General features: G+C 34.1%; 1 protein-coding gene across 1 annotated transcript in view; it reads left to right on the forward strand.

Annotated features, from left to right (window-relative positions):
* The window catches only part of PDE4B (phosphodiesterase 4B), a 1313049-nt gene extending 1295539 nt beyond the window's left edge, over nt 1-17510 (forward strand). The window contains exons 14-15 of the mRNA XM_053693688.1: nt 687-869; nt 15560-17510. Coding sequence (XP_053549663.1) covers nt 687-869; nt 15560-15922 — 546 coding nt within the window. The 3' untranslated portion in view covers nt 15923-17510. The remainder of the gene's footprint in view (nt 1-686; nt 870-15559) is intronic.
* Nucleotides 17511-22630: the final 5120 nt, after the last annotated feature.

The following is a 22630-nucleotide window of genomic DNA, read 5'->3' on the forward strand; positions in this document are numbered from 1 at the left end:
TCCCAATGTGCGTGAACTTCACTGGTGCTCTAGCGATCGCGTTTACTTTCATCTTGTAATATGAGCGCTACCTCTGACATGCTCAAACACCTGCAATAAACCCCTTTTCGCTTGCACGTAACAGTTAGCACGCCACTTATAATCTGCCCCTTTGTGTCTGACACCGAGCACTTGATGATCAAAAGCTAAAATCAAGTAAAATCTTAGGAGTTTTTTTAGCATTATATTGTAAGAAATGTGTCTCTGCTTCATATCCAGAACTCCTCTTAGTGACATAAACAGCACTCAAGATTAACTTTCCCTTACAAAAATAATTTGAGGGACTATGCCCTACTGAGGGGACTGCAATGTCACAAGATCTGCAAGCTTTAGATCTTCAGGCAAAGCTACATATTTATACACTAAAATTATGTGTTTAACTCAGAAATAAATGCTCTATTCATGTTCTAGAAATTCTATAATTTAAAAAAAAACTTCTCAAAATGTTTGTGCATGAAGCGTGTTTTTACATAGTAAATAGATAATATTATTCCTTAAATAAATGTAGCATGAACTAACGTTTCATACATTTTGCAAACAATACTATGCATGTTATCAGGAATGAATATATGTTGGCCAATTACACAATTTTTATTGCTACAACAATATTTTGTTAGCTTCAACAACTTTATTTTTTTTTATTTCAGGTTCTCAGGAATATGGTGCACTGCGCGGACCTAAGCAATCCTACAAAATCCTTGGAATTGTACAGGCAATGGACAGACAGGATCATGGAGGAATTCTTCCAACAGGGAGACAAGGAGCGTGAAAGAGGAATGGAAATTAGTCCTATGTGTGACAAACATACAGCCTCAGTGGAAAAATCACAGGTATGAATTATCTACATCTTTTAATTATACATACATACAGATAAATAGATGGATATAAATAAATATAGTTTGCCTTGTATTATTTTAGATCTTTAGATAAAACAAGTTTTCATGTAATGTACTATTATGGATCTGTCGTAGATAGGTATTCATCTTTTCTTACATATTTAGATAAAAGGGGCGGTGTTTTCTTTCATCAATGGATTGTTTGATTTAAATTGTAGTACCTATGAGTAAAATAGAAACAGAATTTGAAGGCAAAAATCAAAAGGCCAATCAAGTCTACACATATTAAATTTTACTGTTTCCTTGGGATAGCCTTATACATATCCCATCAAATCTACACATATTACATGTTACTGTCTCCTTAGTATAGCCTTATACATGTCCCATCAAATCTACACATATTACATGTTACTTATTACTTAGGATAGCCTTATGTATGTCCCATCAAGTCTACACATATTACTGTTACTTATTACTTAGTATAGCCTTATGTATGTCCTATCAAGTCTACACATATTACATGTTACTTATTACTTAGTATAGCCTTATGTATGTCCCATCAAGTCTACACATATTACATGTTACTTATTACTTAGGATAGCCTTATGCATGTCCCATCAAGCCTACACATATTATATGTTACTTATTACTTAGTATAGCCTTATGTATGTCACATCAAGCCTACACATATTATATGTTACTTATTACTTAGTATAGCCTTATGTATGTCACATCAAGTCTACACATATTACATGTTACTTATTACTTAGTATAGCCTTATGTATGTCCCATCAAGTCTACACATATTACATGTTACTTATTACTTAGTATAGCCTTAAGTATGTCTCATCAAGTCTACACATATTACATGTTACTTATTACTTAGTATAGCCGTATGTATGTCCCATCAAGTCTACACATATTACATGTTACTTATTACTTAATATAGCCTTATGCATGTCCCATCAAGTCTACACATATTACATATTACTTATTACTTAGTATAACCTTATGCACTTCCCATCAAGTCTACACATATTACATGTTACTTATTACTTAGTATAGCCTTATGTATGTCCCATCAAGTCTACACATATTACATGTTACTTATTACTTAATATAGCCTTATGCATGTCCCATCAAGTCTACACATATTACATATTACTTATTACTTAGTATAACCTTATGCACTTCCCATCAAGTCTACACATATTACATGTTACTTATTACTTAGTATAGCCTTATGTATGTCCCATCAAGACTACACATATCACATGTTACTTATTACTTAGTATAGCCTTATGTATGTACCATCAAGTCTACACATATTACATGTTACTTATTACTTAGTATAGCCTTATGTATGTCCCATCAAGTCTACACATATTACATGTTACTTATTACTTAGTATAACCTTATGTATGTCCCATCAAGTATACACATATTACATGTTACTTATTACTTAGGATAGCATTATGTATGTCCCATCAGGTCTACACATATTACATGTTACGTATTACTTAGTATAGCCTTATGTATGTCCCATCAAGTCTACACATATTACATGTTACTGTTTCCTTTAGGATATCCTTATGCATGTACCACCAAGTCTACACATATTACATGTTACTTATTACTTAAGATAGCCTTATGTATGTCCCATCAAGTCTACACATATTACATGTTACTTATTACTTAGTATAGCCTTATGCATGTCCCATCAAGTCTACACATATTACATATTACTTAGGATAGCCTTATGCATGTCCCATCAAGTCTACACATATTACATATACTTAGGATAGCCTTATGCATGTCCTATCAAGTCTACACATATTACATGTCACTTATTACTTAGAATAGCCTTATGCATGTCCCATCAAGACTACACATATTACATTTTACTTATTACTTAGTATAGCCTTATGCATGTACCACCAAGTCTACACATATTACATGTTACTGTTTACTTAGGATTGCCTTATGCATGTCCCATCAAGTCTACATATATTACATGTTACTGTTTCTTTAGGATATCCTTATGCTTTTCCCATCAAGTCTACACATATTACATGTTACTTATTACTTAGTATAGCCTTATGCATGTCCCATCAAGTCTACACATATTAAATGTTACTTATTACTTAGTATAGCCTTATGCATGTCCCATTAAGTCTACACATATTACATATTACTTAATACTTAGTATAACCTTATGCACTTCCCATCAAGTCTACACATATTACATGTTACTTATTAATTAGGATAGTCTTATGCATGTCCCATCAAGTCTACACATATTGCATGTTACTTATTACTTAGGATAGCCTTATGCATGTCCTATCAAGTCTACACATATTACTTATTACTTAGTATAACCTTATGTATGTCCCATCAAGTCTACATATATTACATGTTACTGTTTCCTTAGGATATCCTTATGCATGTCCCATCAAGTCTACACATATTGCATGTTACTTATTACTTAGTATAACCTTATGTATGTCCCATCAAGTCTACACATATTACATGTTACTTATTACTTAGTATAGCCTTATGTATGTCCCATCAAGTCTACACATATTACATGTTACTTATTACTTAGTATAACCTTATGTATGTCCCATCAAGTCTACACATATTACATGTTACTTATTACTTAGTATAGCCTTATGTATGTCCCATCAAGTCTACACATATTACATGTTACTTATTACTTAGTATAGCCTTATGCATGTCCCATCAAGTCTACACATATTACATGTTACGTATTACTTAGTATAACCTTATGTACGTCCCATCAAGTCTACACATATTACATGTTACTTATTACTTAGTATAACCTTATGTATGTCCCATCAAGTCTACACATATTACATGTTACTTATTACTTAGTATAACCTTATGTATGTCCCATCAAGTCTACACATATTACATGTTACTTATTACTTAGTATATCCTTATGTATGTCCCCTCAAGTCTACACATATTACATGTTACTTATTACTTAGTATAACCTTATGCATGTCCTATCAAGTCTACACATATTACATGTTACTTATTACTTAGTATAGCCTTATGCATGTCCCATCAAGTCTACACATATTACATGTTACTTATTACTTAGTATAGCCTTATGCATGTCCTATCAAGTCTACACATATTACATGTTACTTATTACTTAGTATAGCCTTATGTATGTCCCATCAATTCTACACATATTACATGTTACTTATTACTTAGTATAGCCTTATGTATGTCCTATCAAGTCTACACATATTACATGTTACTTATTACTTAGTATAGCCTTATGCATGTCCCATCAAGTCTACACATATCACATGTTACTTATTACTTAGGATAGCCTTATGCATGTCCCATCAAGACTACACATATCACATGTTACTTATTACTTAGTATAGCCTTATGTATGTACCATCAAGTCTACACATATTACATGTTACTTATTACTTAGTATAGCCTTATGTATGTCCCATCAAGACTACACATATCACATGTTACTTATTACTTAGTATAGCCTTATGTATGTACCATCAAGTCTACACATATTACATGTTACTTATTACTTAGTATAGCCTTATGTATGTACCATCAAGTCTATACATATTACATGTTACTTATTACTTAGTATAGCCTTATGCATGTCCCATCAAGTCTACACATATTACATGTTACTTATTACTTAGTATAGCCTTATGCATGTACCATCAAGTCTATACATATTACTGTTACTTATTACTTAGTATAGCCGTATGCATGTCCCATCAAGTCTACACATATTACTGTTACTTATTACTTAGTATAGCCTTATGCATGTCCCATCAAGTCTACACATATTACATGTTACTTATTACTTAGTATAACCTTATGTATGTCCTATCAAGTCTACACATATTGCATGTTACTTATTACTTAGTATAGCCTTATGCATGTCCCATCAAGTCTACACATATTACATGTTACTTATTACTTAGGATAGCCTTATGTATGTCCCATCAAGTCTACACATATTACATGTTACTTTTTCCTTAGGATAGCCTTATGCATGTACCACCAAGTCTACACATATTACATGTTACTTATTACTTAGGATAGCCTTATGCATGTCCCATCAAGTCTACACATATTACATGTTACTTATTACTTAGTATAACCTTATGTATGTCCCATCAAGTCTACACATATTACATGTTACTTATTACTTAGTATAGCCTTATGTATGTCCCATCAAGTCTACACATATTACATGTTACTTATTACTTAGTATAACCTTATGTATGTCCCATCAAGTCTACACATATTACATGTTACTTATTACTTAGTATAGCCTTATGTATGTCCCATCAAGTCTACACATATTACATGTTACTTATTACTTAGTATAGCCTTATGCATGTCCCATCAAGTCTACACATATTACATGTTACGTATTACTTAGTATAACCTTATGCATGTCCCATCAAGTCTACACATATTACATGTTACTTATTACTTAGTATAGCCTTATGTATCTTCCATCAAGTCTACACATATTACATGTTACTTTTTCCTTAGGATAGCCTTATGCATGTCCCATCAAGTCTACACATATTACATTTTACTTATTATTTAGGATAGCCTTATGCATGTCCCATTAAGTCTACACATATTACATGTTACTTATTACTTAGTATAGCCTTATGTATCTCCCATCAAGTCTACACATATTACATGTTACTTATTACTTAGTATAACCTTATGTACGTCCCATCAAGTCTACACATATTACATGTTCCTCATTACTTAGTATAGCCTTATGCATATCCCATCAAGTCTACACATATTACATGTTACTTATTAGTTAGTATAGCCTTATGTATGTCTCATCAAGTCTACACATATTACATGTTACTTATTACTCAGTATAGCTTTATACATGTCCCATCAAGTCTACACATATAACATGTTACTTATTACTTAGTATAACCTTATGCATGTCCCATCAAGTCTACATATATTACATATTACTTAGTATAGCCTTATGTATGTCACATCAAGTCTACATATATTACATGTCACTTATTACTTAGTATAGCCTTATGCATGTCCCATCAAGTCTACACATATTACATATTACTTAGGATAGCCTTATGTATCTCACATCAAGTCTACACATATTACATGTTACTTATTACTTAGTATATCCTTATGTATGTCACATCAAGTCTACACATATTGCATGTTACTTATTACTTAGTATAGCCTTATGTATCTCCCATCAAGTCTACACATATTACATGTTACTTATTACTTAGTATAGCCTTATGCATGTCACATTAAGTCTACACATATTACATGTTACTTATTACTTAGTATAGCCTTATGTATGTCGCATCAAGTCTACACATATTACATGTTACTTATTACTTAGTATAGCCTTATGCATGTCCCATCAAGTCTACACATATTACATGTTACTTATTACTTAGTATAGCCTTATGCATGTCCCATCAAGTCTACACATATTACATGTTACGTATTACTTAGTATAGCCTTATGCATGTCCCATCAAGTCTACACATATTATATGTTACTTATTACTTAGTATAGCCTTATGCATGTCCCATCAAGTCTACACATATTACATGTTACTTATTACTTAGTATAACCTTATGTATGTCCCATCAAGTCTACACATATTATATGTTACTTATTACTTAGTATAGCCTTATGCATGTCCCATCAAGTCTACACATATTATATGTTACTTATTACTTAGTATAGCCTTATGCATGTCCCATCAAGTCTACACATATTACGTTACTTATTACTTAGTATAACCTTATGTATGTCCCATCAAGTCTACACATATTACATGTTACGTATTACTTAGTATAGCCTTATGCATGTCCCATCAAGTCTACACATATTACATGTTACTTATTACTTAGTATAGCATTATGCATGTCCCATCAAGTCTACACATATTACATGTTACTTATTACTTAGTATAGCATTATGCATGTCCCATCAAGTCTACACATATTACATGTTAATTATTCCTTAGTATAGCCGTATGTATGTCCCATCAAGTCTACACATATTACATGTTACTTATTACTTAGTATAGCCTTATGTATGTCCCATCAAGTCTACACATATTACTGTTACTTATTACTTAGTATAGCCTTATGTATGTCCCATCAAGTCTACACATATTACTGTTACTTATTACTTAGTATAGCCTTATGCATGTCCCATCAAGTTTACACATATTACTGTTACTTATTACTTAGTATAGCCGTATGTATGTCCCATCAAGTCTACACATATCACATGTTACTTATTACTTAGTATGGCCTTATGTATGTCACATCAAGACTACACATATTACATGTTACTTATTACTTAGTATAGCCTTATGCATGTCCCATCAAGTCTACACATATTACATGCTACTTATTACTTAGTATAGCCTTATGTATGTCCCATCAAGTCTACACATATTACATGTTACTTATTACTTAGTATAGCCTTATGTATGTACCATCAAGTCTACACATATTACTGTTACTTATTACTTAGTATAGCCTTATGTATCTCCCATCAAGTCTACACATATTACTGTTACTTATTACTTAGTATAGCCGTATGTATGTCCCATCAAGTCTACACATATTACTGTTACTTATTACTTAGTATAGCCTTATGCATGTACCACCAAGTCTACACATATTACATGTTACTGTTTCTTTAGGATAACCTTATGCATGTCCCATCAAGTCTACACATATTACTGTTACTTATTACTTAGTATAGCCTTATGTATGTCACATCAAGTCTACACATATTACATGTTACTTATTACTTAGTATAGCCTTATGCATGTCCCATCAAGTCTACACATATTACATGTTACTTATTACTTAGTATAGCCTTATGTATGTCCCATCAAGTCTAAACATATTACTGTTACTTATTACTTAGTATAGCCTTATGCATGTCCCATCAAGTCTACACATATTACATGTTACTTATTACTTAGTATAGCCTTATGTATGTCCCATCAAGTCTAAACATATTACTGTTACTTATTACTTAGTATAGCCTTATGCATGTCCTATCAAATCTACACATATTACATTACTTATTACTTAGTATAGCCTTATGTATGTCCCATCAAGTCTACACATATTACATTACTTATTACTTAGTATAGCCTTATGTATGTCCTATCAAGTCTACACATATTACATATTACTTATTACTTAGGATAGCCTTATGTATGTCCCACCAAGTCTACACATATTACATGTTACTTATTACTTAGTATAGCCTTATGCATGTCCCATCAAGTCTACACATATTACATGTTACTTATTACTTAGTATAGCCTTATGCATGTCCCATCAAGTCTACACATATTACATGTTACTTATTACTTAGTATAGCCTTATGTATGTCCCATCAAGTCTACACATATTACATGTTACTTATTACTTAGGATAGCCTTATGTATGTCCCATCAAGTCTACACATATTACATGTTACTTTTTCCTTAGGATAGCCTTATGCATGTACCACCAAGTCTACACATATTACATGTTACTTATTACTTAGGATAGCCTTATGCATGTCCCATCAAGTCTACACATATTACATGTTACTTATTACTTAGTATAACCTTATGTATGTCCCATCAAGTCTACACATATTACATGTTACTTATTACTTAGTATAACCTTATGTATGTCCCATCAAGTCTACACATATTACATGTTACTTATTACTTAGTATAACCTTATGTATGTCCCATCAAGTCTACACATATTACATGTTACTTATTACTTAGTATAACCTTATGCATGTCCCATCAAGTCTACACATATTACATGTTACTTATTACTTAGTATAGCCTTATGTATCTTCCATCAAGTCTACACATATTACATGTTACTTTTTCCTTAGGATAGCCTTATGCATGTCCCATCAAGTCTACACATATTACATTTTACTTATTATTTAGGATAGCCTTATGCATGTCCCATTAAGTCTACACATATTACATGTTACTTATTACTTAGTATAGCCTTATGTATCTCCCATCAAGTCTACACATATTACATGTTACTTATTACTTAGTATAACCTTATGTACGTCCCATCAAGTCTACACATATTACATGTTACTTATTACTTAGTATAGCCTTATGCATATCCCATCAAGTCTACACATATTACATGTTACTTATTACTTAGTATAGCCTTATGTATGTCTCATCAAGTCTACACATATTACATGTTACTTATTACTTAGTATAACCTTATGCATGTCCCATCAAGTCTACATATATTACATATTACTTAGTATAGCCTTATGTATGTCACATCAAGTCTACATATATTACATGTCACTTATTACTTAGTATAGCCTTATGCATGTCCCATCAAGTCTACACATATTACATATTACTTAGGATAGCCTTATGTATCTCACATCAAGTCTACACATATTACATGTTACTTATTACTTAGTATATCCTTATGTATGTCACATCAAGTCTACACATATTGCATGTTACTTATTACTTAGTATAGCCTTATGTATCTCCCATCAAGTCTACACATATTACATGTTACTTATTACTTAGTATAGCCTTATGCATGTCACATTAAGTCTACACATATTACATGTTACTTATTACTTAGTATAGCCTTATGTATGTCGCATCAAGTCTACACATATTACATGTTACTTATTACTTAGTATAGCCTTATGCATGTCCCATCAAGTCTACACATATTACATGTTACTTATTACTTAGTATAGCCTTATGCATGTCCCATCAAGTCTACACATATTACATGTTACGTATTACTTAGTATAGCCTTATGTATGTCCCATCAAGTCTACACATATTACATGTTACTTTTTACTTAGTATAGCCTTATGTATGTCCCATCAAGTCTACACATATTATATGTTACTTATTACTTAGTATAGCCTTATGCATGTCCCATCAAGTCTACACATATTATATGTTACTTATTACTTAGTATAGCCTTATGCATGTCCCATCAAGTCTACACATATTACATGTTACTTATTACTTAGTATAACCTTATGCACTTCCCATCAAGTCTACACATATTACATGTTACTTATTACTTAGGATAGCCTTATGCATGTCACATCAAGCCTACACATATTACATGCTACTTATTACTTAGTATAGCATTATGCATGTCCCATCAAGTCTACACATATTACATGTTACTTATTACTTAGTATAGCATTATGCATGTCCCATCAAGTCTACACATATTACATGTTAATTATTCCTTAGTATAGCCGTATGTATGTCCCATCAAGTCTACACATATTACATATTACTTATTACTTAGTATAACCTTATGTATGTCCCATCAAGTCTACACATATTACTGTTACTTATTACTTAGTATAGCCTTATGTATGTCCCATCAAGTCTACACATATTACTGTTACTTATTACTTAGTATAGCCTTATGTATGTCCCATCAAGTCTACACATATTACTGTTACTTATTACTTAGTATAGCCTTATGTATGTCCCATCAAGTCTACACATATTACTGTTACTTATTACTTAGTATAGCCTTATGCATGTCCCATCAAGTTTACACATATTACTGTTACTTATTACTTAGTATAGCCGTATGTATGTCCCATCAAGTCTACACATATCACATGTTACTTATTACTTAGTATGGCCTTATGTATGTCACATCAAGACTACACATATTACATGTTACTTATTACTTAGTATAGCCTTATGCATGTCCCATCAAGTCTACACATATTACATGTTACTTATTACTTAGTATAACCTTATGTATGTCCTATCAAGTCTACACATATTACATGTTACTTATTACTTAGTATAGCCTTATGTATGTACCATCAAGTCTACACATATTACTGTTACTTATTACTTAGTATAGCCTTATGTATCTCCCATCAAGTCTACACATATTACTGTTACTTATTACTTAGTATAGCCGTATGTATGTCCCATCAAGTCTACACATATTACTGTTACTTATTACTTAGTATAGCCTTATGCATGTACCACCAAGTCTACACATATTATATGTTACTGTTTCTTTAGGATAACCTTATGCATGTCCCATCAAGTCTACACATATTACTGTTACTTATTACTTAGTATAGCCTTATGTATGTCACATCAAGTCTACACATATTACATGTTACTTATTACTTAGTATAGCCTTATGCATGTCCCATCAAGTCTACACATATTACACGTTACTTATTACTTAGTATAGCCTTATGTATGTCACATCAAGTCTACACATATTACATGTTACTTATTACTTAGTATAGCCTTATGCATGTCCCATCAAGTCTACACATATTACATGTTACTTATTACTTAGTATAGCCTTATGTATGTCCCATCAAGTCTAAACATATTACTGTTACTTATTACTTAGTATAGCCTTATGCATGTCCCATCAAGTCTACACATATTACATGTTACTTATTACTTAGTATAGCCTTATGTATGTCCCATCAAGTCTAAACATATTACTGTCACTTATTACTTAGTATAGCCTTATGCATGTCCTATCAAATCTACACATATTACATTACTTATTACTTAGTATAGCCTTATGTATGTCCCATCAAGTCTACACATATTACATGTTACTTATTACTTAGTATAACCTTATGCATGTCCTATCAAATCTACACATATTACATTACTTATTACTTAGTATAGCCTTATGTATGTCCCATCAAGTCTACACATATTACATTACTTATTACTTAGTATAGCCTTATGTATGTCCTATCAAGTCTACACATATTACATATTACTTATTACTTAGGATAGCCTTATGTATGTCCCACCAAGTCTACACATATTACATGTTACTTATTACTTAGTATAGCCTTATGCATGTCCCATCAAGTCTACACATATTACATGTTACTTATTACTTAGTATAGCCTTATGCATGTCCCATCAAGTCTACACATATTACATGTTACTTATTACTTAGTATAGCCTTATGTATGTCCCATCAAGTCTACACATATTACATGTTACTTATTACTTAGGATAGCCTTATGCATGTCCCATCAAGTCTACACATATTACATGTTACTTATTACTTAGTATAGCCTTATGTATGTCACATCAAGTCTACACATATTACATGTTACTTATTACTTAGTATAGCCTTATGCATGTCCCATCAAGTCTACACATATTACTGTTACTTATTACTTAGTATAGCCTTATGCATGTACCACCAAGTCTACACATATTACTGTTACTTATTACTTATGATAGCCTTATGCATGTACCACCAAGTCTACACATATTACATGTTACTTATTACTTAGTATAGCCTTATGCATGTCACATCAAGTCTACACATATTACATGTTACTTTTTCCTTAGGATAGCCTTATGTATGTCCTATCAAGTCTACACATATTACATGTTACTTATTACTTAGTATAACCTTATGCATGTCCCATCAAGTCTACACATATTACATGTTACTTATTACTTAGGATAGCCTTATGTATGTCCTATCAAGTCTACACATATTACATGTTACTTATTACTTAGGATAGCCTTATGTATGTCCCATCAAGTCTACACATATTACTGTTACTTATTACTTAGGATAGCCTTATGTATGTCCCATCAAGTCTACACATATTACATGTTACTTATTACTTAGTATAGCCTTATGCATGTCCCATCAAGTCTACACATATTACTGTTACTTATTACTTAGTATAACCTTATGTATGTCCCATTAAGTCTACCCATATTACATGTTACTTTTTCCTTAGGATAGCCTTATGCATGTCCCATCAAGTCTACACATATTACATGTTACTTATTACTTAGTATAGCCTTATGTATGTCACATCAAGTCTACACATATTACTGTTACTTATTACTTAGGATAGCCTTATGCATGTACCACCAAGTCTACACATATTACTGTTACTTATTACTTAGGATAGCCTTATGCATGTACCACCAAGTCTACACATATTACATATTATTTATTACTTAGGTTAGCCTTGATGTATGTCACATTACTGTTACTTATTACTTAGTATAGCCTTATGTATGTCCCATCAAGTCTACACATATTACATGTTACTTATTACTTAGTATAGCCTTATGTATGTCACATCAAGTCTACACATATTACTGTTACTTATTACTTAGGATAGCCTTATGCATGTACCACCAAGTCTACACATATTACTGTTACTTATTACTTAGGATAGCCTTATGCATGTACCCCCAAGTCTACACATATTACTGTTACTTATTACTTAGGATAGCCTTATGCATGTACCACCAAGTCTACACATATTACATATTATTTATTACTTAGGATAGCCTTATGCATGTCCCATCAAGTCTACACATATTACATGTTACTTATTACTTAGTATAACCTTATGTATGTCACATCAAGTCTACACATATTACTGTTACTTATTACTTAGGATAGCCTTATGCATGTACCACCAAGTCTACACATATTACATATTATTTATTACTTAGGATAGCCTTATGCATGTCCCATCAAGTCTACACATATTACATGTTACTTATTACTTAGTATAGCCTTATACATGTCCTATCAAGTCTACACATATTACATGTTACTTATTACTTAGTATAGCCGTATGTATGTCCCATCAAGTCTACACATATTACATGTTACTTATTACTTAGTATAGCCTTATGTATGTCCCATCAAGTCTACACATATTACATGTTACTTATTACATAGTATAGCCTTATGTATGTACCATCAAGTCTACACATATTACTGTTACTTATTACTTAGTATAGCCTTATGTATGTCACATCAAGTCTACACATATTACATGTTACTTATTACTTAGTATAGCCTTATGCATGTCCCATCAAGTCTACACATATTACATGTTACTGTTTACTTAGTATAGCCTTATGTATGTCCCATCAAGTCTACACATATTACATATTACTTATTACTTAGGATAGCCGTATGTATGTCCCATCAAGTCTACACATATTACATATTACTTATTACTTAGGATAGCCGTATGTATGTCCTATCAAGTCTACACATATTACATATTACTTATTACTTAGGATAGCCGTATGTATGTCCTATCAAGTCTACACATATTACATGTTACTTATTACTTAGTATAGCCTTATGTATGTCCCATCAAGTCTACACATATTACTGTTACTTATTACTTAGGATAGCCTTATGCATGTCCCATCAAGTCTACACATATTACTGTTACTTATTACTTAGTATAGCCTTATGTATCTCCCATCAAGTCTACACATATTACATGTTACTTATTACTTAGTATAACCTTATGCATGTCCCATCAAGTCTACACATATTACATGTTACTTATTACTTAGTATAACCTTATGCATGTCCCATCAAGTCTACACATATTACTGTTACTTATTACTTAGGATAGCCTTATGCATGTACCACCAAGTCTACACATATTACTGTTACTGTTTTCTTAGGATAGCCTTATGCATGTCCCATCAAGTCTACACATATTACATGTTACTTATTACTTAGTATAGCCTTATGCATGTCCCATCAAGTCTACACATATTACATGTTACTTATTACTTAGTATAGCCTTATGTATGTCCCATCAAGTCTACACATATTATATGTTACTTATTACTTAGTATAGCCTTATGTATATCCCATCAAGTCTACCCATATTACATGTAACTTTTTCCTTAGGATAGCCTTATGCATGTCCCATCAAGTCTACACATATTACATGTTACTTATTACTTAGTATAGCCTTATGCATGTACCACCAAGTCTACACATATTACATGTTACTGTTTTCTTAGGATAGCCTTATGTATGTCCCATCAAGACTACACATATTACATGTTACTGTTTTCTTAGGATAGCCTTATGTATGTCCCATCAAGACTACACATATTACTGTTACTTATTACTTAGTATAGCCTTATGCATGTACCACCAAGTCTACACATATTACATGTTACTTATTACTTAGTATAGCCTTATGTATGTCCCATCAAGACTACACATATTACATGTTACTGTTTTCTTAGGATAGCCTTATGCATGTCCCAGGCATTTTTTAATTATTTTACAGTCCCTGTGTTTACCACCTCTATTGAACGTTTATGAGAACCTTTCTGTAAAAAAATGCTTCCTCACATTTTTCCTGAATCTGCTACGCTCTAATTTAAGATTATGACCGCTTGTTTTGCTATTTCTTTTTTGTAGCCAAAATACATTACCTCTTTAGTCCCCTGTTTTTCAGAATTAATTCAGTCCCATGTTTCAATAATGTTTTTTTTTTACTTTTACTCTGCTGCTCTTCAAATATTTATTGGATAATAGCTCAGTCATTCAACTTTTTGTTCTTTTTAGCTTTGAAAAGAGTCCTGTAGATATCTATTCTCTAAACGCTGGAGAAAATCTTATTATGCCTACAGACATCTTTTTTTCTGTATATTTATAACAGCCAACCAACAAATATCACAGCCAATATTCTATTTGCTTCTCAACTATAAAATATACTTGAAACTTATGGGTTTTTTTGTTTCTTCCTATCTATAGGTCGGATTCATTGACTACATTGTCCATCCTCTCTGGGAAACATGGGCAGATTTGGTTCAGCCTGATGCTCAAGATATTCTGGACACATTGGAGGACAATAGGAACTGGTACCAAAGCATGATACCTCAAAGTCCTTCTCCAATTTTGGATGAGCAGGACAAAGACTGTCAGGGACTGTCGGAAAAGTTTCATTTTGAGCTCACACTTGAAGAAGAGCATCCTGAAGGACCTGATAATGAAGGGAATGGATTGAGTTATTATAGTAGTACAAAAACACTTCATGTTATTGATCATGGAAGTGGAGATTCACCAGAGGCATATACAGAAATGCTAACAGATGATACGTCACCTTTAGACACATAGAGAATGTCTACAAGAGAACTGAAAACAATGTGTTACCATGCAAGCTGTCGGTTTTGACAAGCCTTGATCTTGGGTCTCCATGAGTGCACTGGATAACAGATATTTCCTGTTACTTGACAAAGAAGTCCTAGTTAGAGATGGAGAAATGAATGATTGCTCAGGAAACCTACAAATGATGCACGTTATTGTTCAACTTTGTTTCTGGGGGGGAAAAAACAACAACATGTATTGTTGTGTTCTGGGAACAGTTTGACTTGCCAGTGAACAGTATGTACAAAACAATGACACAAAACTGAGAGAATTTATACAGCAAGCTTTTGACATTTTAAACCAAGATAGATGCTAGAAATTATTAATTGGTAGGTATATGTTGAATTCCTGTCCACTTGTTTCAGGACGTGTGTGCCTTTTTTGTAACACTTCCATGTCTTTTAAATGCCTATTACTTACACAATATTTAGTGTAAATGGAGCAAAGAATAATTAACGTGTATATTTTGATTCTTTCTGAAAAAGAACTAGTCTTCCTTTTTTCATGGGCAATATATCTCACTTTATTGCAATTATTCAGTAATTGAGAAACTGAACATTTACAAGGGGACAACGCATTTCATGTCTCCTTCCAGCATCTGTAAGGTTCACGTGGTAACTCATTTCATGTCATTTCACTTCTGCTTTATACAAAGAAACATGTTGAATTCTTTTTTTTTCTTCTCTGTACGGATTCTGCACAAAAGAGATGTAGCTGCTTTTGTATGTTCATCCACTACTTTAAAACTAAGCGTACAAAGGCAGTGTGTGTGAGTCAGTGTGTGTTTGAAAATGCATGTTCACAATTGTTTTCCTTTTACGATTCCATACATGATATCTGTTTAGTGACACCGTTGTCTTCTTGCACTGCCTTGAGCCCTAACACGTATCATTTACTGTTTATAACAGTGTGTTTATTATCTAATGTAAATAATGTAATGTTTTTGTAAGTTATTAATTTATAAAAAAATTAACATTGCCGGTCTTCGGTGGTGTTGATTGCATAGGAAACTCTAGGGAAAGAGTTGCATTTTTTTTCTTGTAACTTTTTTATTGGATACACAAAATAAGACCTGAACAGTAGCCCACAAAGACATACTGAACCCATGGAGAACATATAGATTGATTCAAAGGAGTTTTCATTTCAGGGTTGTCTATTTACATTAAGGTTCTGAATGTGAAAAGATACCTTTGAATGTCTCTAACGTTCTCAAACTTCCAGCTAGCCTGAAATCTGATTTTTTGTTTTAATTTTTATTACATTTTTATTTAGGTGTGCTGCTGTTTTCCATTATAACTTTATATATCCTTAAAGATATCAGTCTCAGCTTGTAAAATGTTCCAAATTTTTGGTCAATATTGTGACTAAACCTTATAGATAGCACTTTTTGGGCATGAACAATGGGTTTCTATGTCTCTTGTGTACGCCGTTGTTCCAGGTGTAGATTTTATTTTGAGTAATTCACAACAAGGTATGTTCTTGTATTGTATAGTGTTCCAAAAATGCATTCTTAAAGGATTTTTATTAAAAAAATAAAAATAAATTAAACGAGCATGAATATCATATGACTCATTTCATTTTTTTTTAATTCTATTTTCCTCCTTTGAAAATCTGGAAAATCCCTAAAATAACATGTTAAAAATCCTAAAATTACAAATAACGGATTCACTAGCTTTAATACATTGCATACATTACACCAATAAATTGCTGTGTTAGTAAAAATAAAACATTTTGCATGGAAGGATCTAAATGTTTCCCCTTTTTTCCTAGTTGAATTGTTAGTTAATAAGATAACATTGTGCTTACTCACGTGGAGTTACCAATGAGTCAGCACTGCATTTTAGCCAATCAGTGCTGACTCATATATGACTCCATGGGTGTGAGCACAATGTTATCCATATGACATACATGAATTAGCGCTGTCTAGCTGTGAGAAACTGTCAAAATGCACTGAGATAAGAGGCAGCCTTCAAGGGCTTAGAAATTAGCATATGAGCCTACCTAGGTTTAGCTTTCTACAAAGAATACCAAGTGAACAAAGCAGATTTGATGATAAAATTAAATTGGAAAGTTTAAAATTGCATGCTCTATCTGAATCATGAAAGTTTAATTTTGGCTAGACTGTCCCTTTAAGAAATACTTGTGTTGAGGTTGATACGCATCAATCTTTCTTTAAGCACAATTATTTCAGTGATATACTGTTTGAATTGAAAATTCTTACTGGAGTCATTATCATCAATGAATGTTCCCTCTATGGAACCTCATGTGAGTATCTTCCTTTTGTGGTGCTTGAACATCGTATGGGGAGAAGCCACTTTTTTCTAATTCTACAGCATAAATAAAGCTTCTATGGCTGATTTTAAACTAGGATTTGTTTATAGTTAGTTTCCCATATACTTAGGAGAGGTTTGAAATCTTTGTATTAAAGGGACATTCTACTAAAAATGTTGTACAGTTAAACCTGTTAAAAATATGTTTTGCATTTAAATAGGTTAAAGTTAAACGAAACCCCAATATTTTATTCTGTGATTCAGACAAAGCAAACCATTTTTTATCCTATTTACTTATATTATCTCACTAGGCGATAAGCCTTCCCAGAGGACAGTCTATGTTTAAAAACTACAACCCCTCAAGCTAAAGTTACAAAAAAAATTACAGAAAAAAATAAACAAAAGGTATCCAAAATAAAAAATGTAAACCTAAACTAATACCCCTAAAAAAATAAAAACACACCCTAATCTAATACTAAACTACCAATAGCCCTTAAAAGGGCCTTTTGTGGGGCATTGCCCTAAGTTAAACATCACTTTTACCTCTGAAAAATACTAAATCCCCCCCTAACAGTAAAAAAACCCCACCCACCAAACTCCCCAAAATAAAAAACACTAAAAAAAACTAAACTACCCATTGCCCCTAAAGGGGCATTTGTATAGGCATTGCCCTTAAAAGGACATTCAGCTCTTTTACTGACCTTAAAAGGGCAATCAGCTCTTTTTCAAGCCCCAAAAAACCCTAATCTAAAAAAAAAACACCCCAAAAATTTAAATAAAAAAATAGGTACTCACTGTTCCTGAAGTACGGCGGAGAAGGTCTTCTTCCAGACGAATCCATCATCTTTTATCTTCATCTGGAGTGAAGGCGGCACAGAGTGGAGGTGCGGAGCTGTGTTCCCGATGCCTGGATACTCAGCAGCGGTCCTCAGTGGCGGCGGTAGCAGCAGGGACGTTCCTCTGCGGCATGGAGGCTCCACTTCATCCGATGTCAGTCTTAGACTGAAGATTAAATGCATAGTACCGCAATCAATTTGGAGCACCTTGCATTCCTATTGGCTGAAATTTTGAAATCAGCCAATAGGATTAGGGGAAACGGGCATGGAAGGCACGGAGGAGGGCGTGAGCATGAACATCAGAGGAGGGAACCCAAGAACACTCCTCCGAACCGTAGCCCCTCCAGTGAACCAAATACTGTACACGGCCCCAGGACATACGAGAGCCAATAATGCTGCTGACCTCATACTCCTCATGGTTGTCAACAAAGATAGGATGGGGACGAGGCAACACAGTAGTAAACCGATTACAAACCAATGGTTTCAAGAGGGAGACATGAAAAACATTGGAGATGTGCATTGCAGGAGGAAGGTCAAGAGCATAGGCCACAGGATTGACCCGTCTGAGTATTCAAAAAGGACCAACATAACGGGGAGCCAGTTTATTGGAAGGCACACGAAGGTTCAAGTTGCAGGCGGACAGCCAAACACACCAACCTGGCAGGAAGGCGCAGGCAGACGCCTATGATCAGCCTGGAACTTTTGGCGCTGCATAGAACGATGAAGGCAATCCTGAATCTGCACCCACGTGGAACGGAGTTGCCGGAGATGCTCCTCCAAAGCCGGAATACCCTGGGACGTGAATGATTCGGGCAACAAGGATGGTTGAAGCCCATAATTCGCCATGCACGGGGATAACTTGGAGGAAGCATTAATAGCACTATTACGAGCAAACTCTGCCCAAGGTAACAGTTCAGACCAATTATTGTGGTGATCTAAGACATAGCAATGGAGGAACTGTTCCGGAGCTTGATTAGACCGTTCCGCAGCCCCATTGGATTGAGGGTGATATGCAGAGGAGAAGGAAAGCTGGATCCCCATTTGAGCACAAAAGGAACACCAAATTCTGGAGACAAACTGGCTACCCCGGTCCGACACTATCTCCTTGGGTAACCCATGTAAACTTAAGACATCCCGGGCAAAAATTGAAGCAAGCTCCTGAGCGGTAGGCAACTTCATCAAGGGAATGCAATGTGACATTTTATAAAAACGGTCAACCACCATAAGGATAACAGTATTGCCATTGAAAACAGGGACCTCGACGATGAAGTCCATGGAAAGATGTGTCCAAGGACACTCACCATTAGCAATAGGTTGAAGAAGACCCACAGGAAGACGTCGAGGAGTCTTATTCTGTGCACAAACTGAGCAGGAGGCAACATACGCAGCAACATCAGAATGAAGACCTGGCCACCAGAATTGTCGAGCGACAGACCAAATCATTTGGTTCTTGCCTGGGTGACCTGCGGCTTTAGGATAGTGGTAAGTGTGCAAAAGTTTACTTCAAAGATTCTCAGGAACAAAACACTTATCACTAGGTTTCTCAGGAGGTGCATTGGTTTGTGCAGCCAGGATCTCCTCCCACAAGGGAGAAGTCAAATTAGTACGTATGGTAGCTAATATATGGTCAGGAGGTATAACAGGAGTAGGTACAGACTCCTCCTTGGACAGAAGCGAAAACTGTCGAGAGAGGGCATCAGCCCTAACATTCTTACTACCAGGTAGGTAGGTAATTAAACTGAGACAAAAATAGCATCCATCTGGCCTGTCGGGGCGACAAACGTTTTGCTTCAGATAGATAAGTTAAATTCTTGTGGTCAGTAAGAATGAGCACTGGTACGCTAGTACCCTCGAGAAGATGCCTCCATTCCTTGAATGCAAAAATTATGGCCAATAATTACCTGTTGCCAATTTCATAATTGCACTCCGCTACAGACAATTGCTTAGAGAAGAAATCGCACAGATGCAAGGAACAGTCAGGCGTAGGACGTTGAACATCAGAGGAGGGAACCCAAGAACACTCCTCCGAACTGTAGCCCCTCCAGTGAACCAAATACTGTACACGGCCCCAGGACATACGAGAGCCAATAATGCTGCTGACCTCATACTCCTCATGGTTCTCAACAAAGATAGGATGGGGACGAAGCAACACAGTAGTAAACCGATTACAAACCAATGGTTTCAAGAGGGAGACATGAAAAACATTGGAGATGTGCATTGCAGGAGGAAGGTCAAGAGCGTAGGAGGAAGTGCTTTATATAGAAGAAGTGCTTTATATAGAGGAAGTGCTTTATGTAGAGGAAGTGCATTATGTAGAGGAAGTGCTTTATATAGAGGAAGTGCTTTATATAGAGGAAGTGATTTATGTAGAGGAAGTGCTTTATACAGAGGAAGTGCTTTATATAGAGGAAGTGCTTTATGTAGAGGAAGTGCTTTATACAGAGGAAGTGCTTTATACAGAGGAAGTGCTTTATGTAGAGGAAGTGCTTTATGTAGAGGAAGTGCTTTATATAGAGGAAGTGCTTTATACAGAGGAAGTGCTTTATACAGAGAAAGTGCTTTATACAGAGGAAGTGCTTTATGTAGAGGAAGTGCTTTATGTAGAGGAAGTGCTTTATATGGAGGCAGTGCTTTATGTAGAGGAAGTGCTTTATATAGAGGAAGTGATTTATGTAGAGGAAGTGCTTTATACAGAGGAAGTGCTTTATACAGAGGAAGTGCTTTATGTAGAGGAAGTGCTTTATACAGAGGAAGTGCTTTATACAGAGGAAGTGCTTTATGTAGAGGAAGTGCTTTATACAGAGGAAGTGCTTTGTGTAGAGGAAGTGCTTTATATAGAGGAAGTGCTTTATATAGAGGAAGTGATTTATGTAGAGGAAGTGCTTTATGTAGAGGAAGTGCTTTATATAGAGGAAGTGCTTTATGTAGAGGAAATACTTTATACAGAGGAAGTGCTTTATACAGAGGAAGTGCTTTATGTAGAGGAAGTGCTTTATACGGAGGAAGTGCTTTGTGTAGAGGAAGTGCTTTATATAGAGGAAGTGCTTTATATAGAGGAAGTGATTTATGTAGAGGAGGTGATTTATGTAGAGGAAGTGCTTTATACAGAGGAAGTGCTTTATACAGAGGAAGTGCTTTATGTAGAGAAAGTGCTTTATATAGAGGAAGTGCTTTATGTAGGGGAAGTGCTTTATGTAGAGGAAGTGCTTTATATTGAGGAAGTGCTTTATATAGAGGAAGTGCTTTATGTAGAGGAAGTGCTTTATATAGAGGAAGTGCTTTATATAGAGCTTTATGTAGAGGAAGTGCTTTATATAGAGTAAGTGCTTTATATAGAGCTTTATGTAAAGGAAGTGCTTTATATAGAGGAAGTGCTTTATATAGAGCTTTATGTAGAGGAAGTGCTTTATATAGAGGAAGTGCTTTATATAGAGGAAGTGCTTTGTGCTTTATATAGAGGAAGTGCTTTATGTAGAGGAAATGCTTTATATAGAGGAAGTGCTTTATATAGAGGAAGTGCTTTATATAGAGGAAGTGATTTATGTAGAGGAAGTGCTTTATACAGAGGAAGT

This window comes from Bombina bombina, chromosome 10, assembly GCF_027579735.1.
Source record: "Bombina bombina isolate aBomBom1 chromosome 10, aBomBom1.pri, whole genome shotgun sequence".
Classification (NCBI taxonomy): domain Eukaryota; kingdom Metazoa; phylum Chordata; class Amphibia; order Anura; family Bombinatoridae; genus Bombina; species Bombina bombina.